General features: G+C 45.8%; 1 protein-coding gene across 1 annotated transcript in view; it reads left to right on the top strand.

Moving 5' to 3' along the window:
* Positions 1–5,590: 5,590 nt before the first annotated feature.
* The window catches only part of LOC129858418 (actin-binding LIM protein 3-like), an 83,887-nt gene continuing 62,324 nt past the window's right edge, over positions 5,591–27,153 (top strand). Inside the window, exons 1-2 of the mRNA XM_055927624.1 lie at positions 5,591–6,115; positions 19,027–19,161. Of these exons, the coding sequence (XP_055783599.1) occupies positions 6,103–6,115; positions 19,027–19,161 (148 nt within the window). The 5' untranslated portion in view covers positions 5,591–6,102. The remainder of the gene's footprint in view (positions 6,116–19,026; positions 19,162–27,153) is intronic.

Raw genomic sequence — 27,153 nt, 5'->3', positions numbered from 1 at the left:
AAGCCACTGCTCCAAAACCGCCATAAAAAGGCCAGACTACGGTTTGCAACTGCACATGGGGACAAAGATCATACTTTTTTGGAGAAATGTCCTCTGGTCTGATGAAACAAAAATAGAATTGTTTGGCCATAATGACCATCGTTATGTTGGAGGAATAAATCAAATCAAGTTTATTTTATATAGCCCTTCGTACATCAGCTAATATCTCGAAGTGCTGTACAGAAACCCAGCCTAAAACCCCAAACAGCAAGCAATGCAGGTGTAGAAGCACGGCGGCTAGGAAAAACTACCTAGAAAGGCCAAAACCTAGGAAGAAACCTAGAGAGGAACCAGGCTATGAGGGGGAATAAGGGGGAGGTTTGCAAGCCGAAGAACACCATCCCAACCGTGAAGCACTGGGGTGGCAGTATCATGTTGTGGGAGTGCGTGTGCAAGCAAGGAGGCCTACAAACCTGACTCAGTTACACCAGCTCTGTCACGAGGAATGGGCCAAAATTCACCCGAATTATTGTAGGAAGCTTGTGGACGGCTACCCGAAACGTTTGACCCAAGTTAAACAATTTAAAGGCCCCCACATAGCTTCAGTTGTTTTGATCAGTCAGGGCCCCCACATAGCTTCAGTTGTTTTGATCTGTCAGGGACCCCACATAGCTTCAGTTGTTTTGATCTGTCAGGGCCCCCACATAGCTTCAGTTGTTTTGATCTGTCAGGGCCCCCACATAGCTTCAGTTGTTTTGATCTGTCAGGGCCCCCACATAGCTTCAGTTGTTTTGATCTGTCAGGGCCCCCACATAGCTTCAGTTGTTTTGATCTGTCAGGGCCCCCACATAGCTTCAGTTGTTTTGATCTGTCAGGGCCCCCACATAGCTTCAGTTGTTTTGATCTGTCAGCATCAGTAAACAATAACTTTTGATTTTATTTGAACTAGTTTCATCTCTTCACGTGGCTCCAAACAGTAGTTTCAAAACAGTAGGTTCAAAACAGTAGATTCAAAACAGTAGATTCAAAACAGTAGATTCAAAACAGTAGATTCAAAACAGTAGATTCAAAACAGTAGGTTCAAAACAGTAGATTCAAAACAGTAGGTTCAAAACAGTAGATTCAAAACAGTAGGTTCAAAACAGTAGGTTCAAAACAGTAGATTCAAAACAGTAGTTTCAAAACAGTAGATTCAAAACAGTAGATTCAAAACAGTAGATTCAAAACAGTAGTTTCAAAACAGTAGGTTCAAAACAGTAGTTTCAAAACAGTAGATTCAAAACAGTAGATTCAAAACAGTAGATTCAAAACAGTAGATTCAAAACAGTAGATTCAAAACAGTAGGTTCAAAACAGTAGGTTCAAAACAGTAGGTTCAAAACAGTAGATTCAAAACAGTAGGTTCAAAACAGTAGGTTCAAAACAGTAGGTTCAAAACAGTAGGTTCAAAACAGTAGGTTCAAAACAGTAGATTCAAAACAGTAGGTTCAAAACAGTAGGTTCAAAACAGTAGATTCAAAACAGTAGGTTCGAAGGACCACTGATGTCCTGCAGGTGGCGACAATGTCACGAGGAGCACAGCCCTGGCAGCTCCAACCAATCTCTGTACAAGCATGAAAAAGTAGGTGATTGGTGTCAGCATAGGCGGAAATCCCAGGGGGGACGGGGGGGACACGACCCCCCCATCTTGGGAAAAATATGATTTGTCCCCCCCAATATATCACTGTAAACATAACTATGTAATTTCAATAATATTAATAATACGCAATGAAAGCACTTGTGCTGATTATAGACACTTAATAGCGCATTTAAATTTCAAAAGATTGCGACCCCCCCCCGCCCTTTGCCTCACAATGGTTTGATCCACTGCCAGTTCTTTAGCTGGCAAGGTAATAGAGAGTTTGTATCTACTGTTCGAAAGGGACATGTACGTAACTGACGCGAGGTTAATCCAGTCAATCCATAGCAGGTCCATAGCAATGTTATTTATTTATTTTTATGTTGGCAGGGTTCACACACTAGGGGAATTTGCAGAGCTAGCGCGCAAACTAAAGCAAACATTAACTATCAAGCTAGCTAGTACCTATTCCATTTATGTGGCGTCGTCAAAGATGGAATCTTTGCTATCGTCAGTTTATTCCAAGATCAGCATGCAGCTGTAGTGCTTCGACGTCCCTGTGATAAGGTTAGCAATAAACTCAAGTCCAAACTGAACAGAACAGAACTACACTCTCTTCTACCATTGTCTTAAATATATATAATGGTCTCGTTGCAAAAGATAAATTGTCGCTAGTGAACTTTTTTTATTTTATTTTATTTCACCTTTATTTAACCAGGTAGCAAAGATTATAGCAAACACACAGAAACGGAATTGGTGCTCGCTAGCTTTACAAATTCAGCTATTGTTGGAAGCCAGCCAATATGAAACAAACTATTTAAATTACAAAAGGTTGCAGCATGTGTTGTGTAAATGTGTGTGTGTGCAGCTAGGCCAGCCAGCCAGCCAGGTAGAAAAATGGCAGAAAAAAGTAAGAAGACGGACATCAGAGTATTTGTCAGTACACCAAAACGCATAGTAAGAACTCTAGTATCCTAATATCTCAAAGACTAGTTGATAAAATGTTCATAAGAAAGAAGTGAAATGCTAATGGAAATGTTTCACAATGATGTCATTAGGCTGAAGAGAGACTTCAGAGGACAGTGTCACAGCCACGGCAGGACCAAGTGTCACCCTTGTTGCCAGCAGCACCAGTATAGGGGACAGTGGCACAGCATTGTCCAGTTACCACAGTGATGGCACAAAACCATATCAGCCACACCCACAATTTATAGAACCGCAAACTCTTGCCAACAGAGTGTTGACGTTTCAAGAGAGATGGTTTCGCGATTTCCCCTGGCTACATTATAATCCATCAATAAAAGGAGTGTTGTGTTTTCACTGTAGCCAAGGGTTTTCAAGCCAGCCATCTTTTGGCCAAAGAGCTGATGCTGCCTTCATTAGTGCAGGATTTAGGAACTGGAGAAAAGGCATTGAAAAATTCACAGCACATCAAAATTGCCAAACCCACCGCCACTTTGTAATTGTAACAGCACACCAGCTAAATCCAATCAGTGTCCAGTTATGTCCAGCGCGTGGGTTAAACAGCTGGATGACGCAAGGCATTGCTTGATGAAAATTGTTAGTTCGGTGCGGCATGTAGTAAGACAGGGACAAGCCTTTAGAGGCCACACGGATGACAGTGGGAATTTATACCAGATTTTGAAACTTAGGGCAGAAGAGGATGATCCCATTTTACTGAAGTGGTTAACAGAGCGTACCACAATGTACACAGGCCCCAAAGCACAGAATGAAATTCTGAACATCATGGCCAATAGTCATTCGAGGCATTGCAGCTGAGATTAGGTCTCTTCCGATTGTACAATTTTCATTAATTGTTGATGGTACTCAAGATGTCTCTGGTGCTGAACAGGAGAATGTCTGTCTGCATTATGTTGACCATGACCATGTCCCTCACAAGGAGTTTATTGGGCTATACAGGGTGTCGAGACAACAGGCGAGGGCATTGCGAAAGTGCCAACTGATGTGTTGTTGAGGAAACCCGCAAACATATGCTCGGTTCTTTTGTTCAGTAGTGTGTATAGCAGTGGTTCTCAACCTTTTTGGGGTACTGGAACCCCTGCATATTTTGAGGCAAGGCAGGCAAGGTTTTGAGCAGTCCTCAGGGACCTCCACCCCCTCTATATTATATGTAAACTTACTGTAAACCTTGTGGTACTGACTACATTCATTACACTTTTTTATTTCACGGACCCCTTGCAATTAGTCCATGGACCCCTGTTTGAGAACCCCTGGTGTAATTGATATTTGTTCTTTTGTTTAGTAGTTTTCAGGACACTTACAAATGATTTATTTCATGTTATTTTATTTAAAATGGCCTACTTTGTGCGACATACTTGTCCATAGCTGCTGTTTGAAGAGTTGAGACACTGACTGAGTTGAGACACTGACTGAGTTGAGACACTGGCTGAGTTGAGACACTGGCTGAGTTGAGACACTGGCTGAGTTGAGACACTGGCTGAGTTGAGACACTGGCTGAGTTGAGACACTGGCTGAGTTGAGACACTGGCTGAGTTGAGACACTGGCTGAGTTGAGACACTGGCTGAGTTGAGACACCGGCTGAGTTGAGACACTGAAGGATATTTTGTTTGATTTATTTGGGTTTTTCATTGAAGTAGTTATTTTGCTTTTAGAACTACTTATTTTAAGCTTTTTGTTCTTGCAAAGATATTGTAGACTCAGGCCAGGTGGACATATTTAATGACTATATAAATGTATCAGAAAAAGTCCAATTAAAAGGTCAATTCAATACGGAGACCAACTTTGTGATGGTTCTCAATGGAGATTCTTTTAGATGTGATCACACCATGTTCATTGTATTTATGAAAACTACACTCATACAGTGTACAGTACCATTGTCACCTACTGACCTTTCTTGATATTGCTGGTTGTAAGTACGAATACCTGCATACATACTGGACTGGTAAGGAGCACTGCTATAACTATTATTAGTAGTAGAATTATAATGATTTAAACATTTGAACAAGTTGGGAAAACCCTTCAGTTAACTACTGTACCTATCAATTATCCAGTTGTAGGAATTATGGTTCCTCAATATACATTTAACAACGTATGCTATGTGTTACAGCACTACTTTTGGTGTCCCCCTCAGGAATTGCTCTTGAGAAAATTTAATGTAATTGTCCCCTCCAAGGTTGATCTCAGATTTTCGCCCCTGGGTGTCAGTAATATGAACCCATTCTGTTATGTATATTATAGACATCAAATTGATGGGAATCTCATTCATGACGCTCACTTTATCTTATCATCAAAAAGTGAAAGTAAAAATGTTTTTTTTATTAAAAAACGAGGGAATTAACTTTTGTAATGATAGTTGTTTGGTTCAGTTTTACGAGCCCTATTTTTTGTCAGTGTTGGGGAGTAGTGAACTACATGAAGTTAAACTACTAATTAATCTACTTTTAGCAGTAGCTTGGTGGTAGTTTAACTAAATTCAAATCTTGGTAGTGATTTCAGTAGTTCATTACTTTTTTGCTATGTAGCAGTATAGCTAACTACCGGAACTACATACAACTTTTTTTGAAAAAATTAAATAAATTATGGGTGAAGTATAGGCTTTCTTTTTCGCTATCAGACATTCATAATTCTCAATTGATTTTTTGTGTGTGTGTGTGTGTTTAATAAGCTAAATTACACATTTGGTTAACATCTGACCCCATATGGATCTGTTGATCTTGCAATTTGTAGTTTATGACATTTTAGATATAGATATTATATTTGTTGTACTTTTTCAAGGTAAACTATATTTGTGTAGCTTTAGTTGTAGGTTAACTTCTTCCAGTGTGAAGTAATTGGTATGTTGGTAAACTATGATTTCAGAGAAGCTTCCCCAACGCTGTTGTGTGTTATCTAGACTAATAAAGGTAACGATCCAATGAATATATTAGTGTGCACCATAAAATACTTTCAGAAGAGGGCGGTGTCATCCCTGGTAATCATCCGCGGAGTTTAAATCCCAAACCGCAGGTGCGCCTGCTCTCGCCTCTCCCTTGACCTCAGAAAAAAACACGGTGATCGTTCGCTCCATGGTTTGCTCGCGTGCCACACCGAACCTGCGCGCTGTGCTTCAGTGACGTCGCTCCATTGGAGCCTGTGGTTGGAGCGCGAGTTATTTTCACATATCAACCGGGAGAGAGAGGAGAGCGAGCGCACGGCGGTGCCAGACATGGTCAGCGGTTTCAGAGAACACTGTGAAATCAACCGGGAGGGACAACATCCTAGACATGGAATGCGACTGTGCAACATTGTGTCTTTCCTGGCTGACTGACGTTATTTTTCTGCTCAACCATTGAAGAGGAGGAGGTTTGTCGTTTACGTATTGGATTCCAGAGAACTGGGAACACCCCTGTCTCTATTTCTCTCCCTCGGGTTGAAAAGTCACCAGAGTAGAAAGGATATTTCGGTTTATTGGAATTATAGCTGCTCTGAAGATGATCACCGGTGTTTTCTGGGAACATTGTCTTGGATGAGAACCTGTGAGCATCATGAGTACCAATGGTGAGTCCATTCCTCTGCGCCTCTCGTCTGTTCTCCGTTACTTTGAAGCTCTCCGCTCTTCTCTAGTTTACTTTGAAGCGTCGCTCTGAGGAGGATGCACAGATAAAACAACAAGAATCGACAATCGAGAATAGACAGGTTTAGTAGCATGCAATGGAAAATAAACTACAAATGTGCTTTACATTCAACATTTGATTAACATACTGTATGTTCTAATTATTCTGTATTGATTTGAAGTTATTCTGAACAGAACAGAGAGAAAGACAACGTTTCTCTGTTGCTTTCTTCCCCCCTTTCACTTCAAGGGTTCATCAATGCTTTTTATTAGCTCATCCTTGGTAGTGTTTCTTGAATAAATGTCTCAAATTAGGCGACTGAGTGTGAGGATGGAGTACTGTGTGGGGGTTGTGTGGTATCGTGTTGTGGTTATGTAAAGGGTTAGGGGTCAAGGTAAGGGACTTGTGTACTCAGTAGTCTTAGACTTCCTCCAGCAGCTGTTACTCCCTGACATGTCAGGGCTTCTGTGTGTCTGTCTGGATGGCAAACTGCGTCTCTACATAATAGTTCACATCATTTGATGTTAGAAATGTGCAGTTTGTCTTCTGAATTTTGTAAACAATCTATTCCCACAGTTTATTATCATAATCATCTTCGTACTCATCATCATCAGACTCAGACATCACATCACATACATCCACAAACCTGTTGTCTCCCTAGCATAATTGCAAAGCTCATTGCAACCAGCCCCTGTCAGCCCCAGTTCAGCTCTACACCAAGACTGGACAGATCAGCCCCAGTTCAGCTCTACACCAAGACTGGACAGATCAGCCTCAGCCGTTGGGCCACAGATCTAACTGATCTGGAGACAGCTAATCTTACCAGAACAGAGGCCATCCCCCTGAAGGATGTATACACACACAGATCTCAAATCAGCTGACTGTAGCCTGCGATGCCAGGGGCAATTGCCTGTCTTCGCAACACCACTGATCCCCAGTCAGCTGAGTCCCCAGCAGCCACACAAACACAGACATACACAGGCCTCCCCCATGACCACTGCTTTGATAAGAGGAGCCTGTCTGCTAGTGTTGGGTTGGAACAAAACTACAGAGTTCCCCCAGGCCAGGACCCACACTGCTGCACTGTCTTCAGTCCGTCCTGGTACTCTGGAATGTCAGATGACTCCTGTCCTCCCTCCTCTCCTCCCTCTTTCCTCCTCTTCTCCTTCCACTGCCATCACTTCACTTCTTTACTTGTCTCCCCCTATCTCCCCTCCCCCTTTCTCCCTCCCCCTGTCACCCTCTATCTCCATTCCCCCTCCCTGTCTACCCCTCCCTTTCTCCCCCTATCTCCATTCCCCCTTTCTCCCTCCCCGTCTCCCCTCCCCCTGTCTCCCCCTTTCTCCCCTCCCCCTGTCTCCCTCTATCTCCATTCCCCCTTTCTCCATTTCCCCTTTCTCCCCTCCCCAATGTCCAAGTCTGTATGATTGTATTATTATTAGGCCTACATCATTCTTTCTCCTAATTGGATGTCATTGCATTATTCATTATTCAATCTTAAGTCTCCCGTGTGGATCGCCTTATTGAGTGTGTGTGTGTGTGTGTGTGTGTGTGTGTGTGTGTGTGTGTGTGTGTGTGTGTGTGTGTGTGTGTGTGTGTGTGTGTGTGTGTGTGTGTGTGTGTGTGTGTGAACAATTTCTCTGGTGGCTGTATAAATGTTTGGAGTTATTTTGTCAGCTGATGGGAGATGAGGGGTTAGGTCACTATCTGGAGAACCATCACCAGAGCACCCTGCACATGCTATCTGTAGACACACACACACACACACACACACACACACACACACACACACACACACACACACACACACACACACACACACACACACACACACACCCTCTCAGCAGTGCGTGTGTAGAGTCAGCAGGCAGATGGTCGTGTGATGTGTCAGTGCTCTGGCTCCAGGCGTACACACACATCAGGGACAGTATCTCATCTCATCTCCTCATCTCACACTCATCTTCTCTCCTCACATCTCATCTCCTCTCCTCACCTCTCATCACCTCTCATCTCATCACCTCTCATCTCACTCCTCACCTCACCTCACCTCTCATCTCCTCACCTCTCATCTCCTCACCTCTCATCTTCTCTCCTCACCTCTCCTCACTTCTCATCTCCTCACCTCTCATCTCCTCTCCTCTCCTCACATCTCCTCACTTCTCCTCTCCTCTCATCACCTCTCATCACCTCTCATCTCCTCACCTCTCATCTCATCTCACCTCTCATCTCACCTCTCATCTAATTTCCTCAACTCTCATCTCCTCATCTCCTCATCTCCTCACCTCTCATCTCCTCACCTCTCATCTCCTCACCTCTCATCTCCCATCTCCTCTCCTCACCTCACTTCTCATCTCCTCTCATCTCCTCACCTCTCCTCACTTCTCATCTCCTCACCTCTCCTCACTTCTCACCTCATCTCCTCATCTCCTCACCTCTCATCTCCTCACCTCTCATCTCCTCACCTCTCATCTCCTCACCTCTCATCTCCCATCTCCTCTCCTCACCTCATTTCTCATCTCCTCTCATCTCCTCACCTCTCCTCACTTCTCATCTCCTCACTTCTCATCTCCTCACTTCTCATCTCCTCACCTCTCATCTCCTCACCTCTCATCTCCTCACCTCTCATCTCCTCACCTCTCATCTCCTCACCTCTCATCTCCTCACCTCTCATTTCCTCACCTCTCATCTCCTCACCTCTCATCTCCTCACCTCTCATCTCCTCTTCTCTCCACTTCTCTCTCCTCCCCATAGGCCATGTCAGTGTTCGGTGCTGTTCTGTGTGCTATCCGCTACATTGGGTGAGATAGCCCAGGAGCTAGAATGTAATTACATTGAAGTTAGAATGTCTCTTCTCATCTGCTGCTCGCTCTGTATCTCATGGTCAGTGGGTCGGTGCCGTGTGCCTTTTGGTGTGTGTCTTTCTGTGGGTGTGTGTGTTCCCTCTTCTCTATCTGGCTGAGGAGACCAGTTAGAGAGCAGCAGGTTATTCTCTGGTGGAGTTTCTCGCTCTGTCACACAACTACACAGCCACACAACTACACAGCCACACAACTACACAACTACACAACTACACAACTACACAGCCACACAACTACACTGCCACACAACTACACTGCCACACAACTACACAACTACACAGCCACACAACTACACTGCCACACAACTACACTGCCACACAACTACACTGCCACACAACTACACTGCCACACAACTACACAACTACACTGCCACACAACTACACAACTACACAGCCACACAACTACACAGCCACATAACTACACTGCCACACAACTACACTGCCACACAACTACACAACTACACAGCCACACAACTACACTGCTACACAGCCACACAACTACACAACTACACTGCTACACTGCCACACAACTACACTGCCACACAACTACACTGCCACACAACTACACTGCCACACAACTACACTGCCACACAACTACACAGCCACACAACTACACAACTACACTGCCACACAACTACACAGCCACACAACTACACAACTACACTGCCACACAACTACACTGCCACACAACTACACAGCCACACAACTACACTGCCACACAACTACACTGCCACACAACTACACTGCCACACAACTACACAACTACACAGCCACACAACTACACAGCCACACAACTACACAACTACACAACCACACAGCCACACAACCACACAACTACATAACCACACAGCCACACAACTACAATACTACACTACCACACAACTACACAGCCACACAGCCACACAACTACACAACTACACAGCCACACAACCACACTACCACTCAACTACACAGCCACACAACCACACAGCCACACAACTACACAGCCACACAACTACACAGCCACACAACTACACAGCCACACAACCACACTACCACTCAACTACACAGCCACACAGCCACACAACTACACAGCCACACAGCCACACAACTACACAGCCACACAACTACACAACCACACAACTACACAGCCACACAACTACACAGCCACACAACCACACAACTACACAACATCTCACTCGATCTCTGTCACTCTCTTTCTCTCTCTTTCTGTTTGTGTGTCTACTCTCCTTTACTTTTTCACCTGTTTCACGGTCTAATTTTCTCTCTCTTTCTTCTGGAAGAATAATCAACAGCATAAAGAAGTAAAGAACAAAAGAGTAGCAGAAAGAAAACACCAGAAACAGACGTGTTGACTCTGTTTTGGGAAATGAATAGAGTTGTCAGTATCAGGCACCTGTTAGCTGTAGCTTTACCTCTTATATAACAGGCTTCAGTTTACCAAACACAGAGTTACATCTAGAGGATTACAGCAGCTCAGTGACGGTTGTGTTGTCATTATATCTAGAGGATTACAGCAGCTCAGTGACATGTGTGTTGTCATTATATCTAGAGGATTACAGCAGCTCAGTGACGTGTGTGTTGTCATTATATCTAGAGGATTACAGCAGCTCAGTGACGTGTGTGTTGTCATTATATCTAGAGGATTACAGCAGCTCAGTGACGGTTGTGTTGTCATTATATCTAGAGGATTACAGCAGCTCAGTGACGTGTGTGTTGTCATTATATCTAGAGGATTACAGCAGCTCAGTGACGGTTGTGTTGTCATTATATCTAGAGGATTACAGCAGCTCAGTGACGTGTGTGTTGTCATTATATCTAGAGGATTACAGCAGCTCAGTGACGGTTGTGTTGTCATTATATCTAGAGGATTACAGCAGCTCAGTGACGTGTGTGTTGTCATTATATCTAGAGGATTACAGCAGCTCAGTGACGTGTGTGTTGTCATTATATCTAGAGGATTACAGCAGCTCAGTGACGTGTGTGTTGTCATTATATCTAGAGGATTACAGCAGCTCAGTGACGGTTGTGTTGTCATTATATCTAGAGGATTACAGCAGCTCAGTGACGGTTGTGTTGTCATTATATCTAGAGGATTACAGCAGCTCAGTGACGTGTGTGTTGTCATTATATCTAGAGGATTACAGCAGCTCAGTGACGTGTGTGTTGTCATTATATCTAGAGGATTACAGCAGCATGGTGACGTGTGTGTTGTCATTATATCTAGAGGATTACAGCAGCTCAGTGACGGTTGTGTTGTCATTATATCTAGAGGATTACAGCAGCTCAGTGACGTGTGTGTTGTCATTACATCTAGAGGATTACAGCAGCTCAGTGACGTGTGTGTTGTCATTACATCTAGAGGATTACAGCAGCTCAGTGACGGTTGTGTTGTCATTATATCTAGAGGATTACAGCAGCTCAGTGACGGTTGTGTTGTCATTATATCTAGAGGATTACAGCAGCTCAGTGACGGTTGTGTTGTCATTATATCTAGAGGATTACAGCAGCTCAGTGACGGTTGTGTTGTCATTATATCTAGAGGATTACAGCAGCTCAGTGACGGTTGTGTTGTCATTACATCTAGAGGATTACAGCAGCTCAGTGACGGTTGTGTTGTCATTACATCTAGAGGATTACAGCAGCTCAGTGACGTGTGTGTTGTCATTATATCTAGAGGATTACAGCAGCTCAGTGACGTGTGTGTTGTCATTATATCTAGAGGATTACAGCAGCTCAGTGACGTGTGTGTTGTCATTATATCTAGAGGATTACAGCAGCTCAGTGACGGTTGTGTTGTCATTATATCTAGAGGATTACAGCAGCTCAGTGACGTGTGTGTTGTCATTATATCTAGAGGATTACAGCAGCTCAGTGACGTGTGTGTTGTCATTATATCTAGAGGATTACAGCAGCTCAGTGACGTGTGTGTTGTCATTATATCTAGAGGATTACAGCAGCTCAGTGACGGTTGTGTTGTCATTACATCTAGAGGATTACAGCAGCTCAGTGACGTGTGTGTTGTCATATCTAGAGGATTACGGCAGCCAATAAAAACCCTGCCACCTCTATTTAGGAGTGGTGCTTCATTACTTTCTGATTGTTTAAGGTTACCTACATATTTATAATGTCTTCCATCTTGGATGACTGATTAGAGTCAAACCAACACGTACCAAATCAGTGTCAGAGACTGGGTAACAGTCAGAGACTGGGTAACAGTCAGAGACTGGGTAACAGTCAGAGACTGGTAACAGTCCTCAGTTGACCAACTGATGTTTACAACATCCCAGAGACTGGTAACAGTCCTCAGTTAACCAACTGATGTTTACCAACATCCCAGAGACTGGTAACAGTCCTCAGTTAACCAACTGATGTTTACCAACATCCCAGAGACTGGTAACAGTCCTCAGTTAACCAACTGATGTTTACCGACATCCCAGAGACTGGTAACAGACCTCAGTTAACCAACTGATGTTTACCAACATCCCAGAGACTGGTAACAGACCTCAGTTAACCAACTGATGTTTACAACATCCCAGAGACTGGTAACAGTCCTCAGTTAACCAACTGATGTTTACCGACATCCCAGAGACTGGTAACAGACCTCAGTTAACCAACTGATGTTTACCAACATCCCAGAGACTGGTAACAGTCCTCAGTTAACCAACTGATGTTTACCAACATCCCAGAGACTGGTAACAGTCCTCAGTTAACCAACTGATGTTTACAACATCCCAGAGACTGGTAACAGTCCTCAGTTAACCAACTGATGTTTACAACATCCCAGAGACTGGTAACAGTCCTCAGTTAACCAACTGATGTTTACCAACATCCCAGAGATTGGTAACAGACCTCAGTTAACCAACTGATGTTTACAACATCCCAGAGACTGGTAACAGTCCTCAGTTAACCAACTGATGTTTACCGACATCCCAGAGACTGGTAACAGACCTCAGTTAACCAACTGATGTTTACCGACATCCCAGAGACTGGTAACAGTCCTCAGTTAACCAACTGATGTTTACCAACATCCCAGAGACTGGTAACAGTCCTCAGTTAACCAACTGATGTTTACCAACATCCCAGAGACTGGTAACAGTCCTCAGTTAACCAACTGATGTTTACCAACATCCCAGAGACTGGTAACAGTCCTCAGTTAACCAACTGATGTTTACCAACATCCCAGAGACTGGTAACAGTCCTCAGTTAACCAACTGATGTTTACCAACATCCCAGAGACTGGTAACAGTCCTCAGTTAACCAACTGATGTTTACCAACATCCCAGAGACTGGTAACAGTCCTCAGTTAACCAACTGATGTTTACCAACATCCCAGAGACTGGTAACAGTCCTCAGTTAACCAACTGATATTTACCAACATCCCAGAGACTGGTAACAGTCCTCAGTTAACCAACTAATGTTTACCAACATCCCAGAGACTGGTAACAGTCCTCAGTTAACCAACTGATGTTTACCGACATCCCAGAGACTGGTAACAGTCCTCAGTTAACCAACTGATGTTTACCGACATCCCAGAGACTGGTAACAGTCCTCAGTTAACCAACTGATGTTTACCGACATCCCAGAGACTGGTAACAGTCCTCAGTTAACCAACTGATGTTTACAACATCCCAGAGACTGGTAACAGTCCTCAGTTAACCAACTGATGTTTACCAACATCCCAGAGACTGGTAACAGTCCTCAGTTAACCAACTGATGTTTACCAACATCCCAGAGACTGGTAACAGTCCTCAGTTTACCAACTGAGGGGGAAGGTTGGCTTACCAACATCTCATAGACTGGTAACAGTCCTCAGTTAACCAACTGAGGGGGAAGGTTGGCTTACCAACATCTCATAGACTGGTAACAGTTCATGGACTGAGGATTGAGAAACAGAAGTATTTCTGGCCATCAGGGCTGACCAGGTGAGTACAGGACTTATCTGTGACGGACACACTTGAGGAGGGGGGGCTGGTGTGAATCATCATGTGGTCTATCTACGAGACAATTTTACCCTCCTCTCTCCGTAGAGTGACATGGTCTGTCCGTGATGTCACTGGACTAGGGTTGCACATTTTGTGGAATATTCAGAGGTGGAAAATTTCCGTGGGAATTAAGAGGAATATATGGAAATTAACGGAAATATATGCAAATTTTGCATTGGATATATTTACCATGTCATATGTATACAGAAACATACACCTTTTAAGTAGACATTGAAAATGATTAAATCCTTCCAACAGAAATATTATTTTTTAAATGAAGTTACGAATTGAATTTTAATTAAATGAGTTGACTCTTCACATGGGATGATTTCACAACAAAATAAAGGGAATATTGAATGATCCATTGCATCTCCCAAAAATGTTTTCAACATAATGATTGTCTAGAAACTAGAGCTTTGGTTGTCTTCCTCTCAGGCTTCCATGTTTTCTCCCTGGACCTCCTCAATGTCCACCTCTTCAACATCAGACTCTCTGAGACCTCATCTTCACTGTCACTTTCCAACCTGGTTGAGGATGGCTCGTTGTCAGGCTCAAAAAGCCAAACATTTGCCTGGATGGCCACCAATTTGTCAACCCTTGTATTGTTCAACCTGTTGCGTGCTTTGGTGTGTGTGTGTGTGTGTTCCCAAACACGGCCAGTTGCGCACTGAGACGGCTGATGTTGGTGCAATTTGGATGTTGGAGGCAACAAGGGAAAGAGCCTCAAATCCACAAAGGTGGCTGATGAGTTATTTTGGCACGACTGCCATATTGCATCTCCATCCCAAAGCCCTTGCTTGGAAGTGTACTTCGCCAGACTGCCAAGAACCTTGCCCTCATCCAGGCCAAGGTGGAGGGACGCGGTAGTGATGAAACCATAGGCCTTGTTGATCTCTGCACCAGACAGGATGCTCCTGCCAGCACTCAACGTCAACAAACTCAATGTCACACTCAACGTCAACAAAACAAAGGAGATGGTCGTGGACTTCAGGAAACAGCAGAGGGAGCAGCCCCTATCCACATCGACGGGACAGTAGAGGAGAAGGTGGAAAGTTTTAAGTTCCTCTGCGTACACATCAGGGACAAACTGAAATGGTCCACCCACACAGACAGTGTGGTGAAGAAGGGGCAACAGTGCCTCTTCAACCTCAGGAGGCCCACTGGACCCTACATCACTCTCTGATGGATATGTCCTCCCCAAGGTCTGGAGAAAGAGAGGGGGTGAGAGAGAGGGGAAGATGGAGGGGGTAGAGAGAGAGAGACTATGTTGAGAGACTGTACTGGTCACTGACTTACTACAGCTAATAACCACCTGCTTTGGATTTAGCTGAGGTGAGTGTCTCTTCTCCTCCCCCCCTATGTTCTGTTCTCTTCATCCCTCTCTTCTCCTCCTCCCCCTCCATCTCTTCTGTTCTCTTCATTCCTCTCTCTTCTCCTCCTCCCCCTCCATCTCTTCTGTTCTCTTCATCCCTCTCTTCTCCTCCTCCCCCTCCATCTCTTCTGTTCTCTTCATTCCTCTCTCTTCTCCTCCTCCCCCTCCATCTCTTCTGTTCTCTTCATTCCTCTCTCTTCTCCTGTTCTCCCCCTCCATCTCTTCTGTTCTCTTCATTCCTCTCTCTTCTCCTGTTCTCCCCTCCATCTCTTCTGTTCTCTTCATCCCTCTCTCTTCTCCTGTTCTCCCCCTCCATCTCTTCTGTTCTCTTCATCCCTCTCTCTTCTCCTCCTCCCCCTCCATCTCTTCTGTTCTCTTCATTCCTCTCTCTTCTCCTGTTCTCCCCCTCCATCTCTTCTGTTCTCTTCATTCCTCTCTCTTCTCCTGTTCTCCCCTCCATCTCTTCTGTTCTCTTCATCCCTCTCTCTTCTCCTGTTCTCCCCCTCCATCTCTTCTGTTCTCTTCATCCCTCTCTCTTCTCCTCCTCCCCCTCCATCTCTTCTGTTCTCTTCATCCCTCTCTCTTCTCCTCCTCTCCCTCCATCTCTTCTGTTCTCTTCATTCCTCTCTCTTCTCCTCCTCCCCCTCCATCTCTTCTGTTCTCTTCGTCCCTCTCTCTTCTCCTGTTTTCCCTCCATCTCTTCTGTTCTCTTCATCCCTCTCTCTTCTCCTCCTCCCCCTCCATCTCTTCTGTTCTCTTCATCCCTCTCTCTTCTCCTCCTCTCCCTCCATCTCTTCTGTTCTCTTCGTCCCTCTCTCTTCTCCTGTTCTCCCTCCATATCTTCTGTTCTCTTCGTCCCTCTCTCTTCTCCTCCTCTCCCTCCATCTCTTCTGTTCTCTTCATCTCTCTCTCTTCTCCTCTCCCTCCATCTCTTCTGTTCTCTTCGTCCCTCTCTCTTCTCCTGTTCTCCCCCTCCATCTCTTCTGTTCTCTTCATTCCTCTCTCTTCTCCTCCTCCCCCTCCATCTCTTCTGTTCTCTTCATTCCTCTCTCTTCTCCTCCTCCCCCTCCATCTCTTCTGTTCTCTTCATTCCTCTCTCTTCTCCTGTTCTCCCCCTCCATCTCTTCTGTTCTCTTCATTCCTCTCTCTTCTCCTCCTCCCCCTCCATCTCTTCTGTTCTCTTCATTCCTCTCTCTTCTCCTGTTCTCCCCCTCCATCTCTTCTGTTCTCTTCGTCCCTCTCTCTTCTCCTGTTCTCCCCCTCCATCTCTTCTGTTCTCTTCATCCCTCTCTCTTCTCCTCCTCTCCCTCCATCTCTTTTGTTCTCTTCGTCCCTCTCTCTTCTCCTGTTCTCCCCCTCCATCTCTTCTGTTCTCTTCATCCCTCTCTCTTCTCCTCCTCTCCCTCCATCTCTTCTGTTCTCTTCATCCCTCTCTCTTCTCCTGTTCTCCCCCTCCCTCTCTTCTGTTCTCTTCATCCATCTCTCTTCTCCTCCTCCCTTCCCTCTCTTCTGTTCACTTTATCTCAGTGGGGAGAGAGAGAGTAGAGCGAGAGAGTGCGAGGGACCTGTCACCTCCAATGTCCCACAATCCCTTGTGTGTGAGCTCTCAGCAGGTGTTGAGGTCGGCACGGAAATAGCAGCAGAATCACAACCAGGAGTCCCATAGGGTGGCACACAATTTTGAGTGGAATTGTCCTTTAATCTGGGTAATCCTGTGGTGTGTACTTTCCCTCTCTGTGCTGTTGATGTCCTCAGGATGGAAGACAGGTAAAAGGCATTATCCTCCTCTCCTCCTCTCTATGCCCTGGCTAGTGGCTAGCTCCCATGATTCTCCTCTCCTCTCCCCCGTCTCCTCTCCTCTCCCCTCACCCCTCCTGTCTCCTCTCCTCTCCTCCTCTCTATGCCCTGGCTAATGGCTAGCTCCCATGATACCCCTCACCCCTCCCGTCTCCTCTCCCCGTCTCCTCTCCCCTCACCCCTCTTCTCTCCCCTCACTCTCCCGTCTTCTCTCCTCTCCCCCGTCTCCTCTTCTCTCCCCTCACCCCTCTTCTCTCCCCTCACCCCTCCCGTCTCCTCTCCTCCGTCTCCTCTTCTCTCTCCCCTCACCCCTCTTCTCTCCCCTCACTCTCCCGTCTTCTCTCCTCTCCCCCGTCTCCTCTCCTCTTCTCTCCCCTCACCCCTCTTCTCTCCCCTCACCCCTCCCGTCTCCTCTCCTCCGTCTCCTCTTCTCTCTCCCCTCACCCCTCTTCTCTCCCCTCACTCTCCCGTCTTCTCTCCTCTCCCCCGTCTCCTCTCCTCTTCTCTCCCCTCACCCCTCTTCTCTCCCCTCACCCCTCCCGTCTCCTCTCCTCCGTCTCCTCTTCTCTCTCCCCTCACCCCTCTTCTCTCCCCTCACTCTCCCGTCTTCTCTCCTCTCCCCCGTCTCCTCTCCTCTTCTCTCCCCTCACCCCTCTTCTCTCCCCTCACCCCTCCCGTCTCCTCTCCTCCGTCTCCTCTTCTCTCTCCCCTCACCCCTCTTCTCTCCCCTCACTCTCCCGTCTTCTCTCCTCTCCCCCGTCTCCTCTCCTCTTCTCTCTCCGCTCACCTCTCTTCTCACCCCTCCTCCCCCGTCTCCTCTCCTCTTCTCTCTACCCTCACCCCTCTCCCCTCACCCCTCCCGTCTCCTCTCCTCTCCAGAGGACAGAAGCCTAGAGGATTACTCTACCTGGCACACACTACTTCCCCTGTGGCACAGAGAACTGGGTTAATCTATACTCACACACACACACACACACGTGTCTAGTACCCACTTTTTCATCGGCATGTCTGTGGAAACCTGTAGAGTTTTGTTTGGATTCCTCAGACATAATTGTAACATAATATAGTGGTAGACATACACCATTCCCCCTGCATCCTGTGTTAATACAACATAGTCTTAGTGTTAGAGTTTCCCATTTGTGTTGTGTTCTCTCCCTGTTAGGGTGTGTCTGGCCAGAAATACTGAGATTGGTCACCTGTGTTGCCAGCATTGTGAAGGAAACAATCACCTATTATAGAATGTGGGAGTGAGCAATATGTAAAATCCACAAACAAACACACTCACAAGTATGCATACAGGGCACGATAGATGGGTGGAGAGAGTCGATGAGGAGGTGGAGGGAGAGAGAGAGCTTGTAGAGGTGACAGACTTCACAGCTTCATAACAAGTGTTAGCAGAACACAGTGATTTGATTATGTAAATCCTTCTCCTCAACGTACACTATACATTCATTATTGGACTTGTTAATGTGTGAAAGTTACATATTTCTGAAAACTATTTTAGAATTTCCCGCGCTGCCTTTTCAGAGGGATGTTGTCAGGGGTTCTGCTAGCGGAACGCGTGTCCTAAAAAGGTTAACAGTCTATTTATAGTTTACTGCATACAATGGCAGTCTGTGAACACAAGGCTCTTGCCGACTGCAGTATAGTACAGAGTATATAGACTGACTGGTTTGTATTGTTGGCTGCGTCCCAGATTGCCCCCTATTCCCTACATACAGCAGAGCCCTATGGGCCATGTTAAATAGTAGTGAACTGTATAGGGAATAGGGGGCCATCTGGGAGACACATATTGACTGTTATGATTGGATGAGGTCAGCTGTGCTCTCTCTCTCTCTCTACAGCCTATCAGCAGGGCTCTTTGGGCAGTGAGCGGAGCTCTGGACCTATCCGGTGTCAGCGTTGTCGGGAGGTGTGTAAGGGAGAAGTGGTTCGCGTTCAGGACACACACTTCCACGTCAAGTGTTTCACCTGCACAGGTAAGGACACGCTTAGCTACCTTCACTGCTTATTAGAAATGTGTCTGTCTGCACCTCTTCCTGCAGTAGTAGGTCACTCCTGAATGTTAAGGCTCTTACAGGCTGGGACTCAGACTGTGACGTCAATTCCCTGTGGACACACACACACACACACACACGCTAATAATGATCCAGACGAAGGATTAGAAGAACCGTGTAGGAGGGCGTGGGCTCCTGCTAAGATGTGTGTAGGAGGGCGTGGGCTCCTGCTAAGAGGTGTGTAGGAGGGCGTGGGCTGCTGCTAAGAGGTGTGTAGGAGGGCGTGGGCTCCTGCTAAGAGGTGTGTAGGAGGGCGTGGGCTGCTGCTAAGAGGTGTGTAGGAGGGCGTGGGCTCCTGCTAAGAGGTGTGTAGGAGGGCGTGGGCTGCTGCTAAGAGGTGTGTAGGAGGGCGTGGGCTGCTGCTAAGAGGTGTGTAGGAGGGCGTGGGCTGCTGCTAAGAGGTGTGTAGGAGGGCGTGGGCTCCTGCTAAGAGGTGTGTAGGAGGGCGTGGGCTCCTGCTAAGAGGTGTGTAGGAGGGCGTGGGCTGCTGCTAAGAGGTGTGTAGGAGGGCGTGGGCTCCTGCTAAGAGGTGTGTAGGAGGGCGTGGGCTCCTGCTAAGAGGTGTGTAGGAGGGCGTGGGCTCCTGCTAAGAGGTGTGTAGGAGGGCGTGGGCTCCTGCTAAGAGGTGTGTAGGAGGGCGTGGGCTCCTGCTAAGAGGTGTGTAGGAGGGCGTGGGCTGCTGCTAAGAGGTGTGTAGGAGGGCGTGGGCTGCTGCTAAGAGGTGTGTAGGAGGGCGTGGGCTGCTGCTAAGAGGTGTGTAGGAGGGCGTGGGCTGCTGCTAAGAGGTGTGTAGGAGGGCGTGGGCTGCTGCTAAGAGGTGTGTAGGAGGGCGTGGGCTCCTGCTAAGAGGTGTGTAGGAGGGCGTGGGCTGCTGCTAAGAGGTGTGTAGGAGGGCGTGGGCTGCTGCTAAGAGGTGTGTAGGAGGGCGTGGGCTGCTGCTAAGAGGTGTGTAGGAGGGCGTGGGCTCCTGCTAAGAGGTGTGTAGAGGGGGGTGGGCTCCTGCTAAGAGGTGTGTAGGAGGGCGTGGGCTGCTGCTAAGAGGTGTGTAGGAGGGCGTGGGCTGCTGCTAAGAGGTGTGTAGGAGGGCGTGGGCTGCTGCTAAGAGGTGTGTAGGAGGGCGTGGGCTCCTGCTAAGAGGTGTGTAGGAGGGCGTGGGCTGCTGCTAAGAGGTGTGTAGGAGGGCGTGGGCTCCTGCTACGAGGTGTGTAGGAGGGCGTGGGCTCCTGCTACGAGGTGTGTAGGAGGGCGTGGGCTCCTGCTAAGAGGTGTGTAGGAGGGCGTGGGCTGCTGCTAAGAGGTGTGTAGGAGGGCGTGGGCTGCTGCTAAGAGGTGTGTAGGAGGGCGTGGGCTCCTGCTAAGAGGTGTGTAGGAGGGCGTGGGCTCCTGCTAAGAGGTGTGTAGGAGGGCGTGGGCTCTTGCTAAGAGGTGTGTAGGAGGGCGTGGGCTCCTGCTAAGAGGTGTGTAGGAGGGCGTGGGCTCCTGCTAAGAGGTGTGTAGGAGGGCGTGGGCTCCTGCTAAGAGGTGTGTAGGAGGGCGCGGGCTCCTGCTAAGAGGTGTGTAGGAGGGCGCGGGCTCCTGCTAAGAGGTGTGTAGGTGGGCGCGGGCTCCTGCTAAGAGGCGTGTAGGATATTGAATGCATTGAAGATGGCGCCGACAGAGATGGCAGCATCGCGACTAGCTCTTAGGAGACTGCAGTATTTTTATTTTTTATGTAATTTTTTTTAACATTATTAGCTCAGGAAATGTTTTATGTCATTACATACAGCCGGAAAGAACTGTTGGATATTAGAGCGGCGGTAACTCACCAGAACTACCAGGATTACGACTTCCCTGGAGCAGATCCTTTGTTCACTCTCCCCAGAGCAATTGCACTTATTCCAGAGGCCAACCCAAAACATCGCCGGCGGAGGAGAGGCACTTTACGGACTCTGTCAGAGTCCGTAAAGCAGCATTCTCAGGACATCGCACAGACAGGAATACATACAGTGGCTTGCATAAGTATTCACCCCCCTTTGGCATTTTTCTTATTTTGTTGCCTTACAACCTGGAATTAAATTAGATTTTTGGGGGGTTTGTATTATTTGATTTCCACAACATACCTACCACTTTGAAGATGCAAAACATTTGTTAATGTTAAACAAACAAGAAATAAGACAAAAAAACAGAACTTGAGCATGCATAACTATTCCCCCCCCCCAAAGCCAATACTTTGTAGAGACACCTTTTGCAGCAATTACAGCTGCAAGTATTTTGGGGTATGTCTCTATAAGCTTGGCACACCTAGCCACTGGGATTTTTGTCCATTCTTCAAGGCAAAACTGCTCCAGCTCCTTCAAATTGGATGGGTTCCGCTGGTGTACAGCAATCTTTAAGTCATACCACATTCTCAATTAGATTGAGGTCTGGGCTTTGACTCGGCCATTCCAAGACATCTAACTATTTCCCCTTAAACCATTCGACTATTGCTTTAGCAGTATGCTTAGGGTCATTGTCCTGCTGGAAGGTGAACCTCCATCCCAGTCTTAAATCTCTGGAAGACTGAAACAGGTTTCTGTCAAGAATTTCCCTGTCTTTAGTGCCATCCATCATTCCTTCAATTCTGACCAGTTTCCCAGTCCCTGCCGATGAAAAGCATCCCCACAGCATGATGCTGCCACCACGATGCTTCACTGTGGGGATGGTATTCTCGGGGTGATGAGAGTTGTTGTGCTTGTGCCAGACATAGCGTTTTCCTTGGATGGCCAAAAAGCTACATTTTAGTCTGATCTGACCAGACTACCTTCTTCCAAATGTTTGGGGAGTCTCCGACATGCCTTTTGGCGAACACCAAACATGTTTGCTTACTTTTTTCTTTAACTTCTTATGGCTGCAGGGCAGTGCTGGTACACTTATGACAACAGCCACTTCAAGTGCAGGGCGCAAAATTCAAAATATATATTTTTTAAATATTTAACTTTCACACATTAACAAGTCCAATACAGTAAATGAAAGGTACACATCTTGTGAATCTAGCCAACATGTCCGATTTTTAAAATGTTTTATAGCAAAAACAGCACGTATATTTATGTTAGCTCACCACCAAATACAAAGAAGGACAGACATTTTTCACAGCACAGGTAGCATGCACAAAGCCAACCTAACTAACCAAGAACCAACCAAACTAACCAACAAACAACTTCATCAGATGACAGTCTTATAACATGTTATTCAATAAATCTATGTTTTGTTTGAAAAATGTGCATATTTCAGGTATAAATCATAGTTTACATTGCAGCTACAATCAGAAATGGCACCGAAAGCAGCCATAATAATTACAGACACCAACGTCAAATACCTAATTACTCATCATAAAACATTTCTGAAAAATACATAGTGTACAGCAAATGAAAGACAGGCATCTTGTGATTCCAGCCAGTATTTCCGATTTATTAAGTGTTTTACAGCGAAAACACAATATAGCGTTATATTAGCTTACCACAATAGCCAGAAAGACAAGCCATTTCCCAGCAGTAAAAGTTAGCGATCGTAAAACAAACCAGTAAAAGATATATAATTTTTGACTAACCTTGATATTCTTTATCAGATGACAATCCTATAACATCAGGTTATACATACACTTATGTTTTGTTCGAAAATGTGCATATTTAGAGCTGAAATCAGTGGTTATACATTGTGCTAACGTAGCTACTTTTTCCCACAACGTCCGGATATTTTTCGGACACTTTTTCTGACACACATATTCTGACCAAATAGCTATTCATAACCAAAAAAGACATGTTGTATAGGAAATGATAGATACACTAGTTCTTAATGCAATCGGCGTGTTAGAATTCTAAAAATAACCTCATAACGACATACAGCTTCGGTATAGCTACAGAGTACCCAAAAGCTGGGCGCCAACGACTAGTTCACATGTACGACAGATATATGAAATAGCATCATAAAATGTTTCCTACTTTTGCTGATCTTTCATCAGAATGTTGGACAAGGGGTCCGTTGTCAAGAACAATCGTTGTTTGGATTTAGAACGGCCTTTTTCCCTCTCGATTTAGCAAGCACACTAGCAAAGTGGAACGAATCTCTCCATGTCAACAAACGGAAGAGAACGGAACACGGCAAAACTCCCGAAAAAATTTCAATAATCTGATTGAACTATATTGAAAAAACATACTTTACGATGATATGGTCACATGTATCAAATAAAATCAAAGCCGGAGATAGTAGTCGCCTATAACGACAGCTTTTCATAAGGCAATCCCCGGTTCCTTCTCGCGCCTTCCTGAAAACAGGAAATGGGTGACACGTCATTACAAGAGGATTTATTCCACTTCAGACCAAGATAAACACTCCATTTCTTCTCTCACTGCCTCTTGACATCCAGGGGAAGGTGTATGACGTGCATGTATACTAATACGTATCATGCCCATTTATAGGCACGACCTAGAACAGAGCCTCGATTTCAGACTTTCCACTTCCTGGTCAGGAAGTTTGTGCCAAATGAGTTCTGTTTTACTCACAGATATAATTCAAACGGTTTTAGCAACTAGAGAGTGTTTTCTATCCAATAGTAATAATAATATGCATATTGTACGAGCAAGAATTGAGTACGAGGCCGTTTAAATTGGGCACAATTTTCCCCCAAAGTGAAAACAGCGCCCTCTGTCCTCAACAGGTTAAGCAATGGCTTTGTTCTGGCCACTCTTCCGTAAAAAAACATCTCTGTGGAGTGTACGGCTTAAAGTGGTCCTATGGACAGATACCCCAATCTCCGCTGTGGAGCTTTGTAGCTTCTTAATGGTGCTCCGTGGGATGTTCAAAGTTTCTGATATTTTTTTAGAACCCAACCCTAATCTGTACTTCTCCACCTTTGTCCCTGACCTGTTTGGGGAGCTCCTTTGTCTTCATGGTGCCACTTGCTTAGTGGTGTTGCAGACTCTGGGGCCTTTCAGAACAGGTGTATATATCCTGAGATCATGTGACAGATCATGTGACACTTAGATTGCACACAGGTGGACTTTATTTAACTAATTATATAACTTCTGAAGGTAATTGGTTGCACCAGATCTTATTTAGGGACTTCACAGCAAAGGGGGTGAATACATATGCACGCACCACTTTTCCATTTTTTTTTTTTTTTTTTTTTTAACAAGTAATTTTTTTCATTTCACTTCACTTAACCATGGCAAGGTGACTGGTAATATGGCAGAATATAAACACTGTAGTTATTCACTCTGCAAGGCAATCAAACAAGCTAAACGTCAGTATAGAGATAAAGTGGAGTCGCAATTCAACGACTCAGACACAAGACGTATGTGGCAGGGACTACAGACGATCACAGACTACAAAAGGAAAACCAGCCACGTGGCCGAGACCAACGTCTTGCTTCCGGACAGGCTAAACACATTCTTCGCACGCTTTGAGGATAACACCGTGCCACCAACACGGCCCGTTACCAAGGACTGTGGGCTCTCCTTCTCCATGGCCGACGTGAGTAAGATATTTAAACGTGTTAACCCTCACAAGGCTGCCGGCCCAGACGGCATCTCTAGCCGCGTCCTCAGAGCATGAGCAGACCAGCTGGCTGGTGTGTTTATGGACATATTCAATCAATCCCTGTCTGCTGTTCCCACATGCTTCAAGATGGCCACCCTTTTTCCTGTATCCAAGAAGGCAAAAGGTAACTGAACTAAATGACTATCGCCCCGTAGCACTCACTTCTGTCATCATGAAGTGCTTTGAGAGACTAGTCAAGGATCATATCACCTCCACCTTACCTGTCACCATAGACCTACTTCAATTTGCTTACCGCCCAAACAAATCAACAGACAATGCAATCTTCATCACACTGCACACTGTCCTATCACATCTGGACAAGAGGAATACCTATGTAAGAATGATGTTTATTGACTATAGCTCAGCCTTCAACAACATAGTACCCTCCAAGCTCATCATTAAGCTCGAGGCCCTGGGTCTGAACCCCGCCCTTTGCAAATGGGTTCTGGACTTCCTGACAGGCCGCCCCCAGGTGGTGAAGGTAGGAAACATCACCTCCACTCTGCTGATCCTCAACACTGGGGCCCAACAAGGGTGTGTGCTCAACCCCCTCCTTTACGCCTGTTCACCCATGACTATGTGGCCAAGCACACCTCCAACTCAATCATCAAGTTTGCAGATGGCACAACAGTAGCAGGCTTGATTACCAACAATGTCGAGACAGCCTACAGTGAGGAGAGGACTCTGGGATTGTGGTGCCTGGAAAACAACCTCTCACTCAACGTCAACAAAACAAAGGAGATGATCGTGGACTTCAGGAAACAGCAGAAGATGCACCCACCTATCTACATCGACGGGACCGCAGTGGAGAAGGTGGAAAGCTTCACGTTCCTTGACATACACATCACAGACTAACTGAAATGGACCACCCACACAGATAGAGTGGTGAATAAGGCGCAACATAGCCTCCTGGGGTTGAAGAAGCTAAAGGAATTTGGCTTGTCACCTAAAACCCTCACAAACTTTTACAGATACCAATTGAAAGCATCCTGTCGGGCTGTACACCGCCTGGTTCGGCAACTGCACCGCACGCAACCGCAAGGCTCTCCAGAGCGTGGTGCGGTCTGCCCAACACATTACGGGGAGCAAACCACCCGCCCTCCAGGACACCTACAGCACCCGATGTCACAGGAAGGCCAAAAAGATCCTCAAGGATATCAACCACCCACACTGCCTGTTCACTCCGCTATCATCCAAAAGGCAAGGTCAGTACAGGTGCATCAAAGCTGGAACCGAGAGACTGAAAAACAGCTTATATCTCAAGGCCATCAGACTGTTAAACAGCCATCACGAGCACATTAGAGGCTGCTGCCTATAGGCATAGACTAGAAATCACTGGCCACTTTAAGGAATGGAACACTAGTCACTTTAATAATGTTTACATATCTGGCATTAGTCATAGCATATGTATACACTGTATTCTATACTATTCTACGGTATCTCATTCACTTAATAATGTTTACATATCTTGCATTACTCATCTCATATGTTTATACTGTATTCAATAATATTCTACTGTATTCTATAATATTCTACTGTATCTTAGTCCGTTCCGCTCTGACATCACTCCTCCATATGTATATATTCTTAATTCATTCCTACATTGACATTATTTGTGTGTATTGGGTATATGTTGTGTAATTGGTTAGATATCACTTGTTAGATATTACTGCACTGTCGGAGCTAGAAGCACAAGCATTTCGCTACACCTGCAATAACATCTGCTAATCACGTGTATGTAACCAATAACATTTGATTGGATTTGATATAGTTGTTATACACACTAAGGAGATGTAAAGCATTTCGCTGTACAGTCTCTACCTACAGTGTGATGCATTGTGTCATGACAACAACAGAATGTTTTTGAACACATGCTGTAGGTAGGGCCAATGCTTTGTGGCTGTGCTCTCATCTTCTTAGAAGTTTAAGTGAATACCTGCTCCAGCACATCACATACAGTAGTTCACTGCCACCATAGAAAGCGTTTGTATAAGCTACTTAGTCGAGGATTGTTTCAAATGGGTTTTATGATATCCCCCTCTACTTTCACTTGTGTGTTTTCAGTTGAGGGGTTGCTGTGGTAACCATGTGAAAGGGCCCCCTCCCTCTGATTGGTGGTTATTCTCAGCCTCACTAGGGAGCCTCAACCAATGGGAAACCCCCATTACAAAGACAAGAGAGAAGGTTCAGGCAGAGAGAGAGGGGGGGTTATATTTCCCCCTAAGTCATGATGTCATATGTTTGTTTCTCCATCTCTCTGTTTCTCCCCCCCCCACCCCCACCTCTCTCTCTCTCACTCTCGCCCTAACCTGAGCTCTCCTCTCCTCTCCTTTCATCTCAAAATGGAGCCAATGGGATAGT

This window comes from Salvelinus fontinalis, chromosome 6 (assembly GCF_029448725.1).
Source record: "Salvelinus fontinalis isolate EN_2023a chromosome 6, ASM2944872v1, whole genome shotgun sequence".
NCBI classification, from domain to species: domain Eukaryota; kingdom Metazoa; phylum Chordata; class Actinopteri; order Salmoniformes; family Salmonidae; genus Salvelinus; species Salvelinus fontinalis.
Note: the sequence above shows the minus strand (reverse complement) of the source record. Positions and strands in the feature narration are given on the sequence as shown.